Source organism: Mastomys coucha, unplaced genomic scaffold (genome assembly GCF_008632895.1).
Source record: "Mastomys coucha isolate ucsf_1 unplaced genomic scaffold, UCSF_Mcou_1 pScaffold5, whole genome shotgun sequence".
In the NCBI taxonomy this organism is placed as follows: Eukaryota; Metazoa; Chordata; class Mammalia; order Rodentia; family Muridae; genus Mastomys; species Mastomys coucha.
In genome coordinates, this window is record NW_022196911.1 from 31268750 (window position 1) to 31283682 (window position 14933).

Here is a 14933-nt window from a genome sequence, read left to right on the forward strand (position 1 = left end):
AAACATCATGTGACTCTTGGAAGTCTCCTCGGTTTGAAATTCAGCTTTCTAGTCTTGCCTCGTGGTTGCCGTAGCCTCTGCGGAGATCTTCTTATGAGTACTCCCTACTTCCCCCGAGCCTCTCCTTCACGTGTGGTCAGTCTCTATTTCTTCTGCTACAAGGACATCTGGAGTCTCAGTGACTGTGTGTGCTGAAGAGTGGGAGCTAATCTACTCGTTTACACACTGCGAGGTCCATGATTCTGTGGGCTGTCTCACTCAGGGATTCCCCAATATCTGCGTCTTTCAACTTTTTTTTTTCTCTTCACATTTCTCTTCTGGCCAGGTCTCCCAGAGTCCTATCCAGACTGCCACCATTCTGGGCATCAAAGGAAATATGAAGGTTGAGTTCTCCAAAGCCTGTGTTTATGTTCAAATAATAATTACGTTTTAGCATACTATGTCCTGGCTTTGAACATGCCTGGTAGTCACCTTCCAGTCCAGGGACTCCAGTCCATACCGTCAGTGTTTTGCCAGGTGAGAGATGGCTAACCACCTGGCTGTACCAATACGGGAGGTGGTCTGTCTCAATCTTTCATGACTCTCTTCTCTTCATACCTGTTTCCAGAGCTGGCTGCTGATAAGCTGAGTTTTACGTTCTACATAAGAGCAAAGCTGTCAGTTTCCCTAGTTTCTGTTCATTTTCCTTCCTCTGAGGCTGTCCAGGTAGGAGATCATCTGCTTTGTACCCTTACTGTTGCACTTACAAACAAAACCTACCACGCCCGAGTAACTTGGGGAGGGAAAGGTTTATTCTCTTGCAGGCTAGAGCCCATCATCTGGGGACATCAGGACAGACGCTCCAAGCAGGAACCTGGAGGCAGGAACTGAAGTGATCCTTACAAGCTTGCTTCTCAATGCAGGAGCTTAGCCTGCATTGTGCCAGGGGTGGCACTAATCACTAAGAAAATGTCTTATAAACTTGACCACAGTCTGATCTTACGGCAACATTTTCCTCAACTGCGGTTCCTTCCTCTCCGATGACTCCTAAGTTTGTGTCGAGTTGACAGAATACTGGCCAGCAAACACAGACTGTCAGGCGCATCAGCAGGCACTTTTACATGCTGAGCCACTTCCGCCTACTATGGCATCCCAGTGATTCTTTTTTCAGTTGGGAAATCAAAGTCTGGAGAGGTAAATGAGTATAGCAAGGCCTCAAAGAACCCAGATATCTCAAGTCTTCAACTGCTTCAGGCTGGGGGGCACCCAGATGGAGTCTGGGAATCTTGACATGTGACTTAGGAACTTGTCTTACATGAAGGGAATAAAGATTTCAAGATCAGACCTGCCTGGGTATCAACGCACCTGCGATCCTGCAGTGGTGTGACTCTGGAGTAGACCACTTGCCGTTCTGGGGCCTCGGTTTCCTTGCCCATAGAATAGTAACAAGTCTACCTTGCAAGAGACTATAAGTGGAGGGCCTTGTTTATTGCTTTGTAAGCATATAGGAGGCACACAATAAATGTTCATTTCTTCCTGCTTCCCCACGGGGCCAGAGATTACACCAGCAAGTTGATGATAAAGTCTATCCCAGGGTATGGCCCCACCTGTGACTGGTACCCACAGCAGTGAAGGCTGAAGGATGAAATCTTCACAAGTCCTAGCAGGCCATCTGAGTTGGAGGACAGGCATGTGGCTTTGCCAGCCTGTTATCCAAGAAGATTTATAAAATCTAAAAGAAGATCAAGACAAGGCTCTGGCCATACCGCCTTTAACTGGGATTGCAGGGCTGGGGAGTAGATGGTCCAGGGCTCCTCTGCATCTCAAATCTAGTTGCCTGATATGACCCCATGGGGGTGGCCTCCCAGGCTGGCTCAGTGTTTTGGGATGTCTGAAAGTTGTACTAATGGGCTGAAGAACGGGATCACTTGCTTCCTGTCTTTAGCTGTGTATTTAAAGGCAGAGCATTCCTGTGTGAAATGTGTGATGCTGGATCGGTTTCAGAATTCTTGCATTTTGAAATGCTTGCATTTACATAATGAGGACCCAAGGCAAAAATATAGGAAATGTATTCATGGTTGATATGAATGGAAAGTAACTTTATTTATTTACTTATCTCAAAGCAGGATCTCACTCTGAAACCTAGGTTGACCTGGAGCTTACTATATAGACCAGGCTGGCCTCAAACTCACAGAGATCTGCTTGCCTCTGCCTAAGTGCTGGTATTAAAGCTATATGCCATTGCATCTGGCTTGAAAGTAACTTAGACAATACTTTACCTTTGTGCATTACACAAAGGCATCTCTCACGTGGTATATGACATCTCTCATGTGGTATTACAGTAACAAATAATTCCAGATTTTGGAACATTTTAGATTTTTGGTTTTATGGATTAGGGAAGCTCAGCTCATCTTCTTTGTGCTAGGGAATTGTGAAAATTCTTTCACAGTAGCAATAAATAATAATATAATTTTATTGATGATTGGACAATTGACTAGTTAAAATCTCATAGAAAACAGTTATTAGATCAGTTTTGTACACACAAAAGACCAAGAAGTTGTAAGGTTATAGAGTTGGCAGACTGCACTTGAAGCCAGGCAGTCTGTCTCCAGTGCTGCCCCTGAAAATATTATATGGGACCAGTGATGGTGGCACAGGCCTCTAGTCACAGCACTTGGGAGGCAGAAGCAGGTGTATCTCTGTAAGTCAGGGACCAGTCTGGCGTACATAGTGAGTTCAAGGCCAGTCAGAGCTACATGGTGAGAGCATGTCCTTAAACATCCTAAATTACACTTCAGCATGTATATAATAAGGTAGGCATCCCACAAATGTCTGTAACTCCAGCTCTGAGGTATCTGATGCCCTTTTCTGGCTTCTGCACACATCCAGGCATACCCCTTCCCCTATTCATACCACACACATGCACACCATACACATGCATGCACACACTTTCATGCCCACATACACACAAATGAATTGATACAAAAACTATTAAATATCTGGACAGATAAAGTGGCTTGGTAGATTGATACTTGCTGTCAAGTCTGATGAGCTGCCCTTTGGCTTTCATAGGTACCACGGCACCCATGCACATAAAAAAAAAAATGTAAATCCTCTTGCTCTAGCTTGGGACTTTGAGATAAGTCCCATTTTAACCACGGAGCTATGTGTTGATGAGGATATTTACTTCACCATTAACATGTTTCTAAGGAAATTGTACTGGGTACTTTCCCTAGACCAGTGGCTTTCAACTGGAGCCAATTTTGGCTTCTATGGGCCACTGAGATGTCTGGAAATGTCTTTTGTTTGTTACAACTTGCAAGGAAGGGGCCCTCCTGTGGTACTTAGTGAATAGAGACGAGAAGGATGCTGAATATCCTTCCACAGGCAGGATATCCTCAGTATTTGCTCCAAATGTCAATGGCACTGTAGCTAAAAATCTTGCTGCAGACTCATCAGAAAAAGGCATTATTAACATTTCCACAATTAGACGTAAGGAGTCTGAGTATGCTAAGTAGGGCCTGCCATGGTCAGTGTTATGGCAATAGATATGTGCCTCCGGGCCTTCTGAGAATGGCTTTCCATGGCCACCATCACCACCCAGTGTTTCTTAGGAGATGTTTTACTCTCAGTGCATTTAACAGTTTTACCCATCTGACCTTTAATTTTAGACAGTTTCTATCCACAAATCCAAGAACAATGTAATGAATGTTGATACATCCTTTACCTAGATCACCCAGGGTTTTATTTGTGGTATTGTGGTACTGGGGATGGAACACAGGGCTTTGCATGCATTAGACAAGCACTCTACCATTGGGTTCTATAGAGACCTACTCCCCTTTTAAAAAATTAGTTCTGAGACCAATCATTATATAACCCAGACTAGCCTCAAACATATAATCCCCCTGGCTTCTCCTCTGGAGTAGCTGGGCTTACGGGTATGCCCCACCATTTGTGACCAGATCTGCTAGCTTTTACCATTCCCTCAATTGCTCACTCATCCTTCTGCCTGGTCAGTAGTGTGCTCAGTTCACAGGAACTCTTCAATGTGGCTAGGGATGCAGAGTGTATCTAGGATACACATAGACTTAGGTTCGAATCCCAGAACCCCTCACCTCCATACCCTCTCAAAACAACAACAACAACAAAAAAAATTAATTCAACAAATAATGTCTAGAAACACTAGCGAATGCTGAAACATACACCATATTCAAAGTCATCAATATCAATATGTCATCAACAGCTACCAGCACTAAGCTTGACATCATAGTTTTTCCCATGCCTTCTTGCCCACCCCAAGTAGCTTCTTTGACATTTTAAAATTTAGACCAATTATCTTGCACACTTGTCTTCATTGTGGATATATCTGGCTGTGTTCGTGAGTAGACAGATTCAGATGAAATCTTAGTGTGCAGCAGCCTCTATGAAACCCTTCTCAAAGGGCCTGTGATGCCAACTGACTATTTACTGGTGATGTTAGCTCCACCCAGCATATAAAGGCTGAAAATATCTCTGAAAAAGGGACATTTTACAGTAAATAATTTGTGGGCTATTATTCTGTAATATATAAGCATCACACACATACACATACACACACACACACACACACACACACACACACACACACACAAAAGGGTAAATTTGCCATCTTTCAAACTATGGAGCTTTAGAGAAAGAAAAAATTATCAGCTTCACCTGTTCAAGTATGAGTTTCACTAGCAACAATAGTGTCTTAGGGTTTTACTGCTGTGAACATAAACCAGGACAAAGGCAGCATTTAGTTGGGGCTGGCTTACAAGATTTATAAGTTCAGTCTATTATCATCAAGGCAGAAACATGGCAGCATTCAGGCAGGCATGGTGCAGGAGGAGCTTGGAGTTCTACATCTTCATCTGAAGGCTGCTAGAATACTGCCTTCCAGGCAGCTAGGATGAGGGTATTAAAGCCCATGCCCACAGTGACACATCTATTCCAACAAGGCCATATCTCCTAATAGTGCCGCTCCCATTTAGGACAGTGGCAACAGTATTACTGTGCACTGAGCCCCCAGCTTCCTATATTAAACCCTAAGCTCTAAAATAATGGGATGTGGAGGCAGGGCCTTTGAAAGGCAGGCAAGCTTAAGTGAGGTCCTAAGACTTGGGCTGCTGTACTGGGAAAGAAACCAGAAAGCCTGCGGTCTCTCTTTGCCATGTGGTGTGATGGGAACCCGTCTGTGCCAGCATGTCCTCCAGCTCTAATGTCCAGCCTCTATAACTGTGGAGGAACACTGTGTTGGAAGCGATCTAGGCTATGGTATTATAGCACATGCCATTAACTAAGTCAAGACTCCATGCTAGAAGCCTCCTAGCATATCATAGGACCTCTAGACAGCTGAGGTCCCAGGGGAGCTCCTGAGTGTCTCAAGGGGGACAGGACTGGGACAATGGCTGTCCATCATGGCTGGCCCCAGCCTGCTAGCTAAATGAACCTCCCAAAGCAAGGGCACCACACCAAGCCACAGATACACGCACACCATGGTCAGATGCCTATCCCCACGGCCTGGCTTATACTCAAAGGGGAAGAGATGACAGATTGACTTACATGTCATAACTCTCCTACCAGCTGTAAGACCGTGGGTGCATCACTGATCCTGAGTCTTCCTTTCCTTATCTGTTAAGATGGTTAATAGTAACTTAACTAATATTTGAATTGAACAGAAGCACTAAGAGGACTGTTGAAAACACCATATATAGAGATTGTAGGAAGGTTCCTGGCATGAAATACATACTCTATAAACATAAAAAAAGATTTGGTTCATAAAAAGCAGCAGCATATCAGATGTGAAGTCACGTGTCTATAATCTCAGCAATTAGGAGGTAGACAGAGATGTAAAACTGGCACACAGCTATAATCCTTGTATCCTTAAGAGGTAGAAGCAGGAGGATGAGGAGCTCAAGGCTAGCCTTGGCTATATGGTAAGGTAAGGACACTCTCAGCTACAGCCCACTCATTCTCTCATAAGGCAGAAGGACACTAGCAAGATGGTTCACTGGGTAAAGACACCTGTCACCATGCCTGACGGTCTGAGTTCGATCCTTGAGACCCACATAGTGGATAGCGAGAGCCATGCTTTGTAAGATGGCCTCTGGCGTATCATAGCATGTCTTTAATCCCAGGGGTGGTAGGGGGAGTGGCAGGTGGACCTCTGTGAGTTAAAAGGCAGCCTGGGCTACAATATGAGACCCTGTCCCCAAAACAAAAAACATGGGCTAGAGAGATGATTTAGTAGTTAAAAGCCATCTTCTGACCTCCTCAGGTGCCAGGCATGCATGCGGTACACAAACGTCCATGCAAGTTAAACCCATGTATACAGCAGAACAAAGTTTAAAAAGCAACATGAAAACCTCAAATCAGCAACAACTAAAACAAAAATACATACATACAACAAGATTGCCATTTTAAATATTTCAAAGCACTCTGTTCACAACATTAAGTATACTCCTGGTGGGAGTGCAAACTCATACAGCCACTATGAAAATCAATACGGTGGTTCCTCAGAAAATAGGGAATCAATCTTCCTCAAGACTCAACTATACCGCCCTTGGGCGTATACCTAAAAGATGCCTCATCCTACCACAAGGACACTTGTTCGACTATGTTCATAGCAGCTTTATTCATAAACATCAGAAACTGAAAACAACCTTGCTGCCCCTCAACTGATGCCCTCTTCTGGTGTGTCTGAAGACAGCTACAGTGTACTCATATGCCTAAAATAAACAAATCTTTTTGAAAAGTATATTCCTGCTGTTGTGAAGGTGTTATAGCCATCATTATTAGCCATCCATTTCTATTACTTTTTTTCTCCCTAAAGCAAAAAAATTTGTACCCATTAAACAACTCCCTGCTCCCCATCTCCCAAAGCTGTAGACGAGCTTTAAATGAAGTGATATAGAATCTGCTTAACATTCCAAAATGATTACAAGTGAAATGGAACGAGACAAGGAGTTGATGCTCGACATAGAAAGCACTGGAGTGCTGGGGAAACGGCTCAGCAGGTGAGAGCACTTGCTGCGCACTGATAAGTTAGGGTCCTCAGCGTTTATGTAAAAATTCAGGCATAGCCGAGTGTGCCTGTAACTACAGCAATGGGGGGAGACCGTGAAGAAGAGGAAGATAGAAAGATCACTGGGGCTTGCTGGCTACCAGCCTGACTCCAGTTGGAGACCCCGTCTCAATAGCATGATGAATGATAGAGCAGGATACCCAATCCTGCTGGCCTCCACATTTATGCAGTATATACAGGTGCACATAATGCATGCACATGCACACATCCAGAGAACAAAAGAAAGAAAAAGTAACAGGAGGAACAATAGAGAGTATGTAGTTTTATACAAGGAATGGAGAGGGACAGAGTTAAGTACAGAAGCTATTGATAGTACTAGGCGTGGATGGTCCCTGCTGTGCTAGTCAGGATGCTGGCAATGGCCCCAGCAATGGGAGGTACTCACAGCTAACCTGGGAGCCCAGCTTATGCTCCCAGACGGCATGCAACTGCTGATACTCCTGCTGTGCCAGCTCCAGGCGCTGCTGCTTCACCTGGTAGATCTCCTTTTGTGCACTCAGAGCCTCCTGGGCCACCACCAGGTAATCCTTCAGCATGTGCTCCTGTTCCCGCCGCCATTGCACCCTCGGATCCTCGATCTGAGTGGTCTCTGAAACAGATCCCAGAGCAATACGTCAGCACTATACAAGAACCTACTGTGTTGGTGGGCTACAGAACCCACCACTGGACAACAAACATGATGATGATGTACAGAAACCCATCATTTTATAATGACAAATTTCTTTATATTGATGAGTATATTATAGCCAATAAATATAAATGGGTTAAACTCATGACATGGCAAAGCAATTCCATCCAGATTTGTCACACAACCAAAAAATAAATCAAGATCACTTTTCAAACTGAACATCAAGTTCTGTCTGAGAACAACCAAAAGAAGGGTTAGGTTAAGGGCATATAGAAGTTTAAGGATCAGTTTTCAAACTGAATGCCAAATTCTGTCTGAGAACAACTAAAAGAAGGTTAAGGGCATAATAGAGGTTTAAGGCTATGGAAAAGGAAAAGACAATCACTAATCAGTTTCAAAAAACATGAATAGGCATCCTGTACTCTGTTAACAATATAAAATAGAATAGTATAATAATATAAATTAGAAACAGAGGCATAAAATATTAATACCTGTGACCAATAATTCCTCTTATATTAATTTATCATAAAAATAATTTTTAAAATAAAAACATGATAAATAGTAAGCATATATTAAGAGCCCTTTATATACTCAGACTGCTGAGTACTGTGCAAATATTTTCTCCTTATCTTTGGCTTGCACTGTTAGTTTCTTTTGAAAAGGGCATCTTTTGGGGGGGGGGAAGAGGCTTTAGTTTGATGAAGCTATAAACTGGCTACATTTTATGGTTAGTGCTTTTTGTGTATTATTCAAATATGTGTGTGTGTTTCAAAATGTTTCAGATTTTCTCTTACCTCATTTTTCCTCTTTTTCTCCACCCCTACTGCCCCCCAGCCGCCACCCACTGCCGCCACCCGCCCCCCAGCCCCCAGCAATTGATCTTGAGTTTCTGGTCTCAAGTGGTTGCCCACTCTAGCCTCTCTAATGCTGGACCTCTCACATCTCAGCATTTTAGCTAAGATGGAGTATAGTATCCAGCGATGAGACGGGACATGTTATGCTATCACACCAGGCTTGGTTTTTGCCTGCTTTCTTTTAGGTGTTTTATAATTTTAGCTTTTACGTTTAGGGTTGTTGTCCGGTTTTAAATGTTTTCCCATATGGTGTGAGGTAGGGATAGAGGTAAAGAGTTCCCTCTTCTACCACATTTCCATATGGAAAGCAACTGTACCAACAACTCTTGAGGTCTGTCCTTGGGGAAGCAGACACTTAGAAAGTCCCTTGTTGGAGTCATGTTAAATGTTGCTGATTCTGAACTAGTCATTTTGCAAAGTGGCCCCCCTACAGCCCAGCCCTCCAGCTTCCATGGCTGTTCCTCACAATAGACAGAGCCCTACCTGGGTAGGCACTTCAAGATCATCTTGGCTATTTTTTTTTTTTCAGTTCTTGTTCTTACTAAGATATACATATCTTATTGTTGATATGTATAAAGTTATGAAGAGGTTAGACAGTTAAACATACCACAAAGTGTACAACCGAAACCATAATGGCCTGGCCTTTCTTCCTCACATATCTCCCACAGAAAGGCAGCCACCTCAGTGATCTCTTAGCTTACTGTAGACATCACAGAGAACCACTTGACTCCATCATAAGCTCCAGATATCTACCTACACACACATTCTTCATGCCAGGTATGCAGCAACGACTACACTCAGCAACTTTGCATCTCCCCTCCTACCCTCTGTGCTGGGATCACAGGCCTGTGCCACCACACGCATCCCCCCTGTTTCTTATATACACCAAACAACTTCTTTTCACAAAGTTAGCAACTGTGGCAAAGTCTGTGGGACCATTTTTCTTGGTTGATGATTGGTGTGGAAGGGCCTAGCCCGCTCTAAGTGGTACCATCCCTGGGCAGATAGTTCTGGGTTGGAAAAGAAATTCGCTGAACAATCCATGGGGAACACGCCAGTTAACAGTATTCCCTCATGATCTCTGCTTCAGTTCCTGCCTCTAGGTTCCTGTCTTGAATTCTTGTCCTGATTTTATTTCACGATAGACTTGTAGGCTGTAAGCTGAAATATCCTCTGACCTGTTAGCTGCTTTTGGTTGTGGCGTTTGTTCCAACAAGAAAAACCAAACTAAGACAGAATTGGAGGAGAATTTTCCCCAAGAACAGCACATACATCTGAATGATTAAAGCTGCAATGGTCACGTCCCCCCCCCACCCCTACATTTGTTTCAATATTGCTATCTACAGATACAGTATCTTCCATCCAACAATACTACTTCGAAACCAAAGGGAAAGCAGTAGCCTGTGAGCTGGTTAAACTACCAGATAACATTCTTCCTGCTTGGTCCCATCTTATTACCCTGGGCACGAGCACGCGCGCAAAACACACACCACTTCTGCCATCATCCCCTGGAGAATTAACTCCGCCACAGCCTGCTGCTCCCCCCCTCCCTTCTATTTCTCCAGCAACTCCCAGAAGCACGTTAAAATCCCACTCCTGCCATGAGACTTTAATGAGGGGTATGCTCTCAGCAATTTGAAAACAGGGTAGGGCTGATTAGGGCTCCAGTCCATCAGCGTTTAACCCAGCATCTGATGCGGCCCTCCAAGCATTAATCTCATTCCCCATACACACTCAATTAGGCATATTTACTTCTCATTAGCTGGTACGCAATCATGAGTGCTAATAAAAACCTTTGCTATCCCCAACAATGCCATTAATGCCATTAGCTGTCTCTCAGATACTCTCCCATGCGTTGTTGCCAACAACAGTCTGCTCATTCATCCACTTACTCATGCATCCATGCACATAGGCCCTTCTCTACTTAGCAAGGGTTAAGTGCACACCTACTATGTACCTCTGAGGGCAAAGGCTTGGAACTAGATAGAATTAGACACAGTAGCTTCCCCAGAAGACAGTGACTACAGGCAGAGGAAATTTAGAAGGGGAAGTGGATGAACAGAAGTACAGCTCTCTTCTTTGGTATCAGTTCAAATCCCAGGTCAGCCATGTTTTCTCTTCTCCCCCTTGCTGAGATGGGTCCAAAGCTGTCCTAGAAAATCACTGTTTTCCAGTTGGCCTCAAATTCATAACCTTTATTCTCAGCTTCTTGGTGCTGGGATTGCAGGCATGCACTATCATGCTTGCCTTCAGCCATGTCTTATCTCTGAGTATCAAGCAGCCAATTGCTACCTCTAACTCTCAATAAGGTGAAGACAATCAGCTTAATGCACCACAGGGTCCCTGGGAGGACTGAATAAAACACTGCCTACTGAGTGAGAATCTGCCTCAGCACACAGCACAGAGTGTGCACTCAGGATACAGGATGCAGTTAGGAGTTGGTGGCCTATTATCAGCCTTCCAACTTTGCCAGGCTCATCCCATTTCCCTTTGTCTTCCTGTTGCCTGAAAGGATAAAGAATATCTTATGGTTCTAAAGGCACGTTAAAGATGGGAAAACCCAGCCGGGCAGTGGTGGCGCACGCCTTTAATCCCAGCACTTGGGAGGCAGAGGCAGGTGGATTTCTGAGTTCGAGGCCAGCCTGGTCTACAGAGTGAGTTCCAGGACAGCCAGGGCTTTACAGAGAAACCCTGTCTCAAAAAACCAAAAAAAAAAAAAAAAAAAAAAAAAAAAAAAAGATGGGAAAACCCCATCCCACCGCACAGCAATTCAGAGGACAGAGGTAGCCTTGGCTAAGAGGACTCACAGACCATCTCTCTTCAGCTGTGCATCTCTTCCCTGTCCCCCCCCACTTCTTCCTCCACAACATGCTTCTGTCTTTCTCAAATAGTTCCCCCATCACAGTCCCAGAAGGAGAGAACAATAGTGGAGATATTTATCTTAGATCGCATGCATACTGTGGTCACACATAGGAAATGAAAGTCGTCTGGCTCACACGCTAATCTACTAAGGACTTACATCCATCTACATAGGATGCTCTGTGTATCTAGCAAGCTAGAGGCTTCAGATACTCTCATGAGCAGCTACTTTTTAATGGGAAAAGAAGCCATTCATAAACATATGCAAAACTATACATGTAGGCACACATACAAACGCAATCGGCAATATTACAGAAATGATACTCTGAAGTGAACTGTCTGAAGAAACTGTCAGCCTCTAAAACTAAGGAGCAGGAGAGAGCTGAGAGAAGTTTCAGATTCTATTAAAAAACCTTCCGAACTGTTGTTTTCACAAGAGCATACATTATCTATCTATATCTACACTGACATCTCTAAGTCTACATTAAACAAAACACAATCTGCCTTCAAGGCTCGGCTGGTGCTTCTGTGGAGACGGGAGCAAAAAGGGAAGGGGATAGACATGGGGACCAGGGCCTGGGGAGAGGAAGGGCAGCAAAGAACTTACTGGTATTGTGGTCTATGAAGTAATCTCCAACCTGTGGATCGTACGCTTCTTCCCATCCCAGCGGTAACTCATCGCTAATGCAGTCAGCAAAGGTGAGCGGTTTGGTGTACCTGTCAAGGAAGACGAGAGACACATTCCATCAGCCTGCATTCTCCAACACTGCTGCGATGTGCTATTTTTCCGGACTCCCCGGTTCCTCCAGACTGGTTAGCATATCCAGACATTTTGTAACACCAGTGCTGCTGTGCTTTGAGTCTCTGGTAAGGTAAAGCCATTCTACAGTAGTACCAATCAGGGTAAGGATATGGAGGGGGAGGTAGAGAAGGTATTCTGGTCCAAATATTTTGCTTCTAACATGGGAGTGACTTTGGCAGGTCATCCTTCTGTCTGGACCTTGGGGTTCTGCATCTACAGATGAGAGTTTGCACAACAGCTCTAGGGCCAAGTCTTGGCTTCGTGACTTGGAATCCAGCCCCCTCTGGCTTTTCCACCTGTAGCTGGCTAGCCCGCCCCACTCCGCTCTTTGTCCTGGCTCTGCCTTGTATTTGTCATGCCCATTTGCCCTTCGAAAAGCTGGCCTCCCGTGAGCTCTAGAGCAACAGACGCTGCAGCCCCAGGAGTCTAAGCCAGCAAGCCATATTTATTAGTTGATTGAGTTGGATCTCAAATGCCTGCACCCACTATTGGCTCTCCTCAGCCAGGCTGGCCAAACTGATTATTTGGCAATAATAACTCTCTAAGGCCCCATCTCACAGGGTGTGAGCTGGTGGTAACCACCCAAGTCTTAGTGGTTAATCAGACAGATAAACAAATCATGCAACTGAAGCAGAAAGGCTTGTCAAGGCTGGAAAACTGCACCATACACCATTTGTCCAGGGGTTCAGCCAGAGAAGCAGGAGCCAGGAAACTAACACATGGGATCAGCGGCTTCCCGAAGACAGCCACTTCTAAGTATTCCCAGCACTGCCTCTATCCAGAATAACCACATGCTATCATGCCCATGTGGAGATCAGAGGACAACTTTTGGTTATCAGTTTTAGCCCAAGACTAGGTCTCTCTTGTTCGGCTACTGTGTGATTCTCCTATCTCTGACTCCCATCATACAGTAGGGATTGCAAAGTTTGTACCAATGCTAGGATCTAGGGAGGGGACTCGGGTCATCAGGCTGCAGAGCTTCCATTTTTATCTCCTTGGCCCTAAAACACTCATTCTAATATTCCTGAGTTTCTGTCTGCTCTTCCAGTCAATTCTGGAAGCCCAAGAGACGCTTCACATTCTTTCCACAGATTGGCAATCTGAGTACAATGGAACAGGAAGGGTAATGCTCTGACCATCTCTTCCTCAACCTGGATGACTGCTCTCTTCTTAAACTCTTGACTGCAGGCCTGTGTGTAAGAGGCTTGGCCCCTGGCTGAGTGCTATAGGAAATGATGGAGCCCTTAGGCAGTGAGACTTAATGCAAGGTCCCCAGATCACTGGAGGTGTGTGCTTCCTGAAGAGGAGAGAGTGGGTACTCCAGCCTTTTCTTCTCATCTGTCACCGTCTGGCTATGAAGTGAACAGCTTTGCTCTGTCACATACTCCTGTCAAGATCTGTCGCCGCCTTGATACAAGCTCAAGGCAAGACAGTCATTTATAGACTGAAGCCTCTAAAATGGCTTTTCTCTCTGCAAGCTCGTCATTGTGTTTGATAGAGAGATGGGAAGTTGACTACATCTCAACCAAACGTAAAACCACACAGGGACAAAGAGACACAGTGACACCAAAAAAGCCACTTGGCAGACTAGACCCTGACGTGTCCACCCGCCTGCTTCCTACTCAGGGTTTCAGAGACTGTGACCTGTAGCCACCAGTTGGCTTTGGTTAATAATTCATGGCTTCACTGTGGGAGACTGTGGTTCTATGAGATGGGGGTCATGTTTTTATAGGCAACAAACTAAGAAATATAATCAAATAAGGATCCAATAAGCATTGATCTTTAGTTGTGTAAGTTGGGCAAGAACTTAAATCTCTCAGAGCCTCAGAAAATTTCATCTGTGAAGTGGAGACTAATGTAACTCTTCAGGTTGCTGGGTAGGTTATATAAGGTCATGTTTAAAATATGTAGCATGAAGGCTGGGGTGGGGGGAGCAGGGGTGGGCAGAGCACAGCAGTTAGTGTGTTTACAAGATCATCAGAGTTTAGTTCCCCAGAACCCACAAAATGCAAGGTGAGAGCATGGCAGACCACTTGTAACTTGAGCCCTGGAAGGCAGAGACAAGGGTTTCCGGGAGTAAGGTGGTTAGTGACACAGTCCATACTGGTAAGCTCCGGATTTGGCTCTCTCAAGTAAGTCAGACGAGGGATCAGCAAAGAGCCCTGATATCAGTCAACTTTGGGCCTGTGTAATATGTGTGCCCGTATGTACGAACACACACAAGGGGAAACTGGGGCTAAAAAGGCTACAATAGTCTTTCCTTCATTTTATGTTTTTGTTTGTTTTGAGACAGGGTTCATTCACTATGTAACTCAGGCTGGCCTCAAATTCCTGGTATTTCTGCCCCCGGCCTCCTGAGTGCTAAGATCACAGGTTTACAACAGTATGCCTCGTTAAAAGCCTATAATGTTCTCAAGACAGCTGGAAAGGAAAAGGAAACTGGTCAAAGGGGGTTGGGAGGCAGAGAAGTGGGGAGAAACAGAAAGATTTGAGTTAAAATGTTGTCTGAGGCTAGGGTTATAACTCAGAAAGCAGAATACTTGACTGGCATGCTCAAAATCCATTCCCCCAGCACCACATACAACTGTGTAGGGCATACACATCTGTAATTCCAGAAGTGGAGGCAGGGGGAGCTGAAGCTCAAGGTCAGCCTTGGATAAGTCGCAAACTGGAAGCTAGCCTAGGCAACATGAGACTGAACTTAAA

General features: G+C 44.7%; 1 protein-coding gene across 2 annotated transcripts in view; it reads right to left on the bottom strand.

Annotated features, from left to right (window-relative positions):
- Positions 1 to 14933, bottom strand: part of Wwc1 (WW and C2 domain containing 1) — a 148978-nt gene that overhangs the window by 63349 nt on the left and 70696 nt on the right. The window contains exons 1-3 of one of the 2 annotated variants that reach the window (XM_031355126.1): positions 12388 to 12493; positions 12033 to 12142; positions 7470 to 7673 (exon numbers count right to left, since the gene is read on the bottom strand). In XM_031355126.1, the coding sequence (XP_031210986.1) occupies positions 7470 to 7673; positions 12033 to 12142; positions 12388 to 12389 (316 nt within the window). In that variant the 5' untranslated portion in view covers positions 12390 to 12493. Of the gene's footprint in view, positions 1 to 7469; positions 7674 to 12032; positions 12143 to 12387; positions 12494 to 14933 lie in introns of those variants that run through there. The other variant, XM_031355125.1, reaches the window with a different exon arrangement.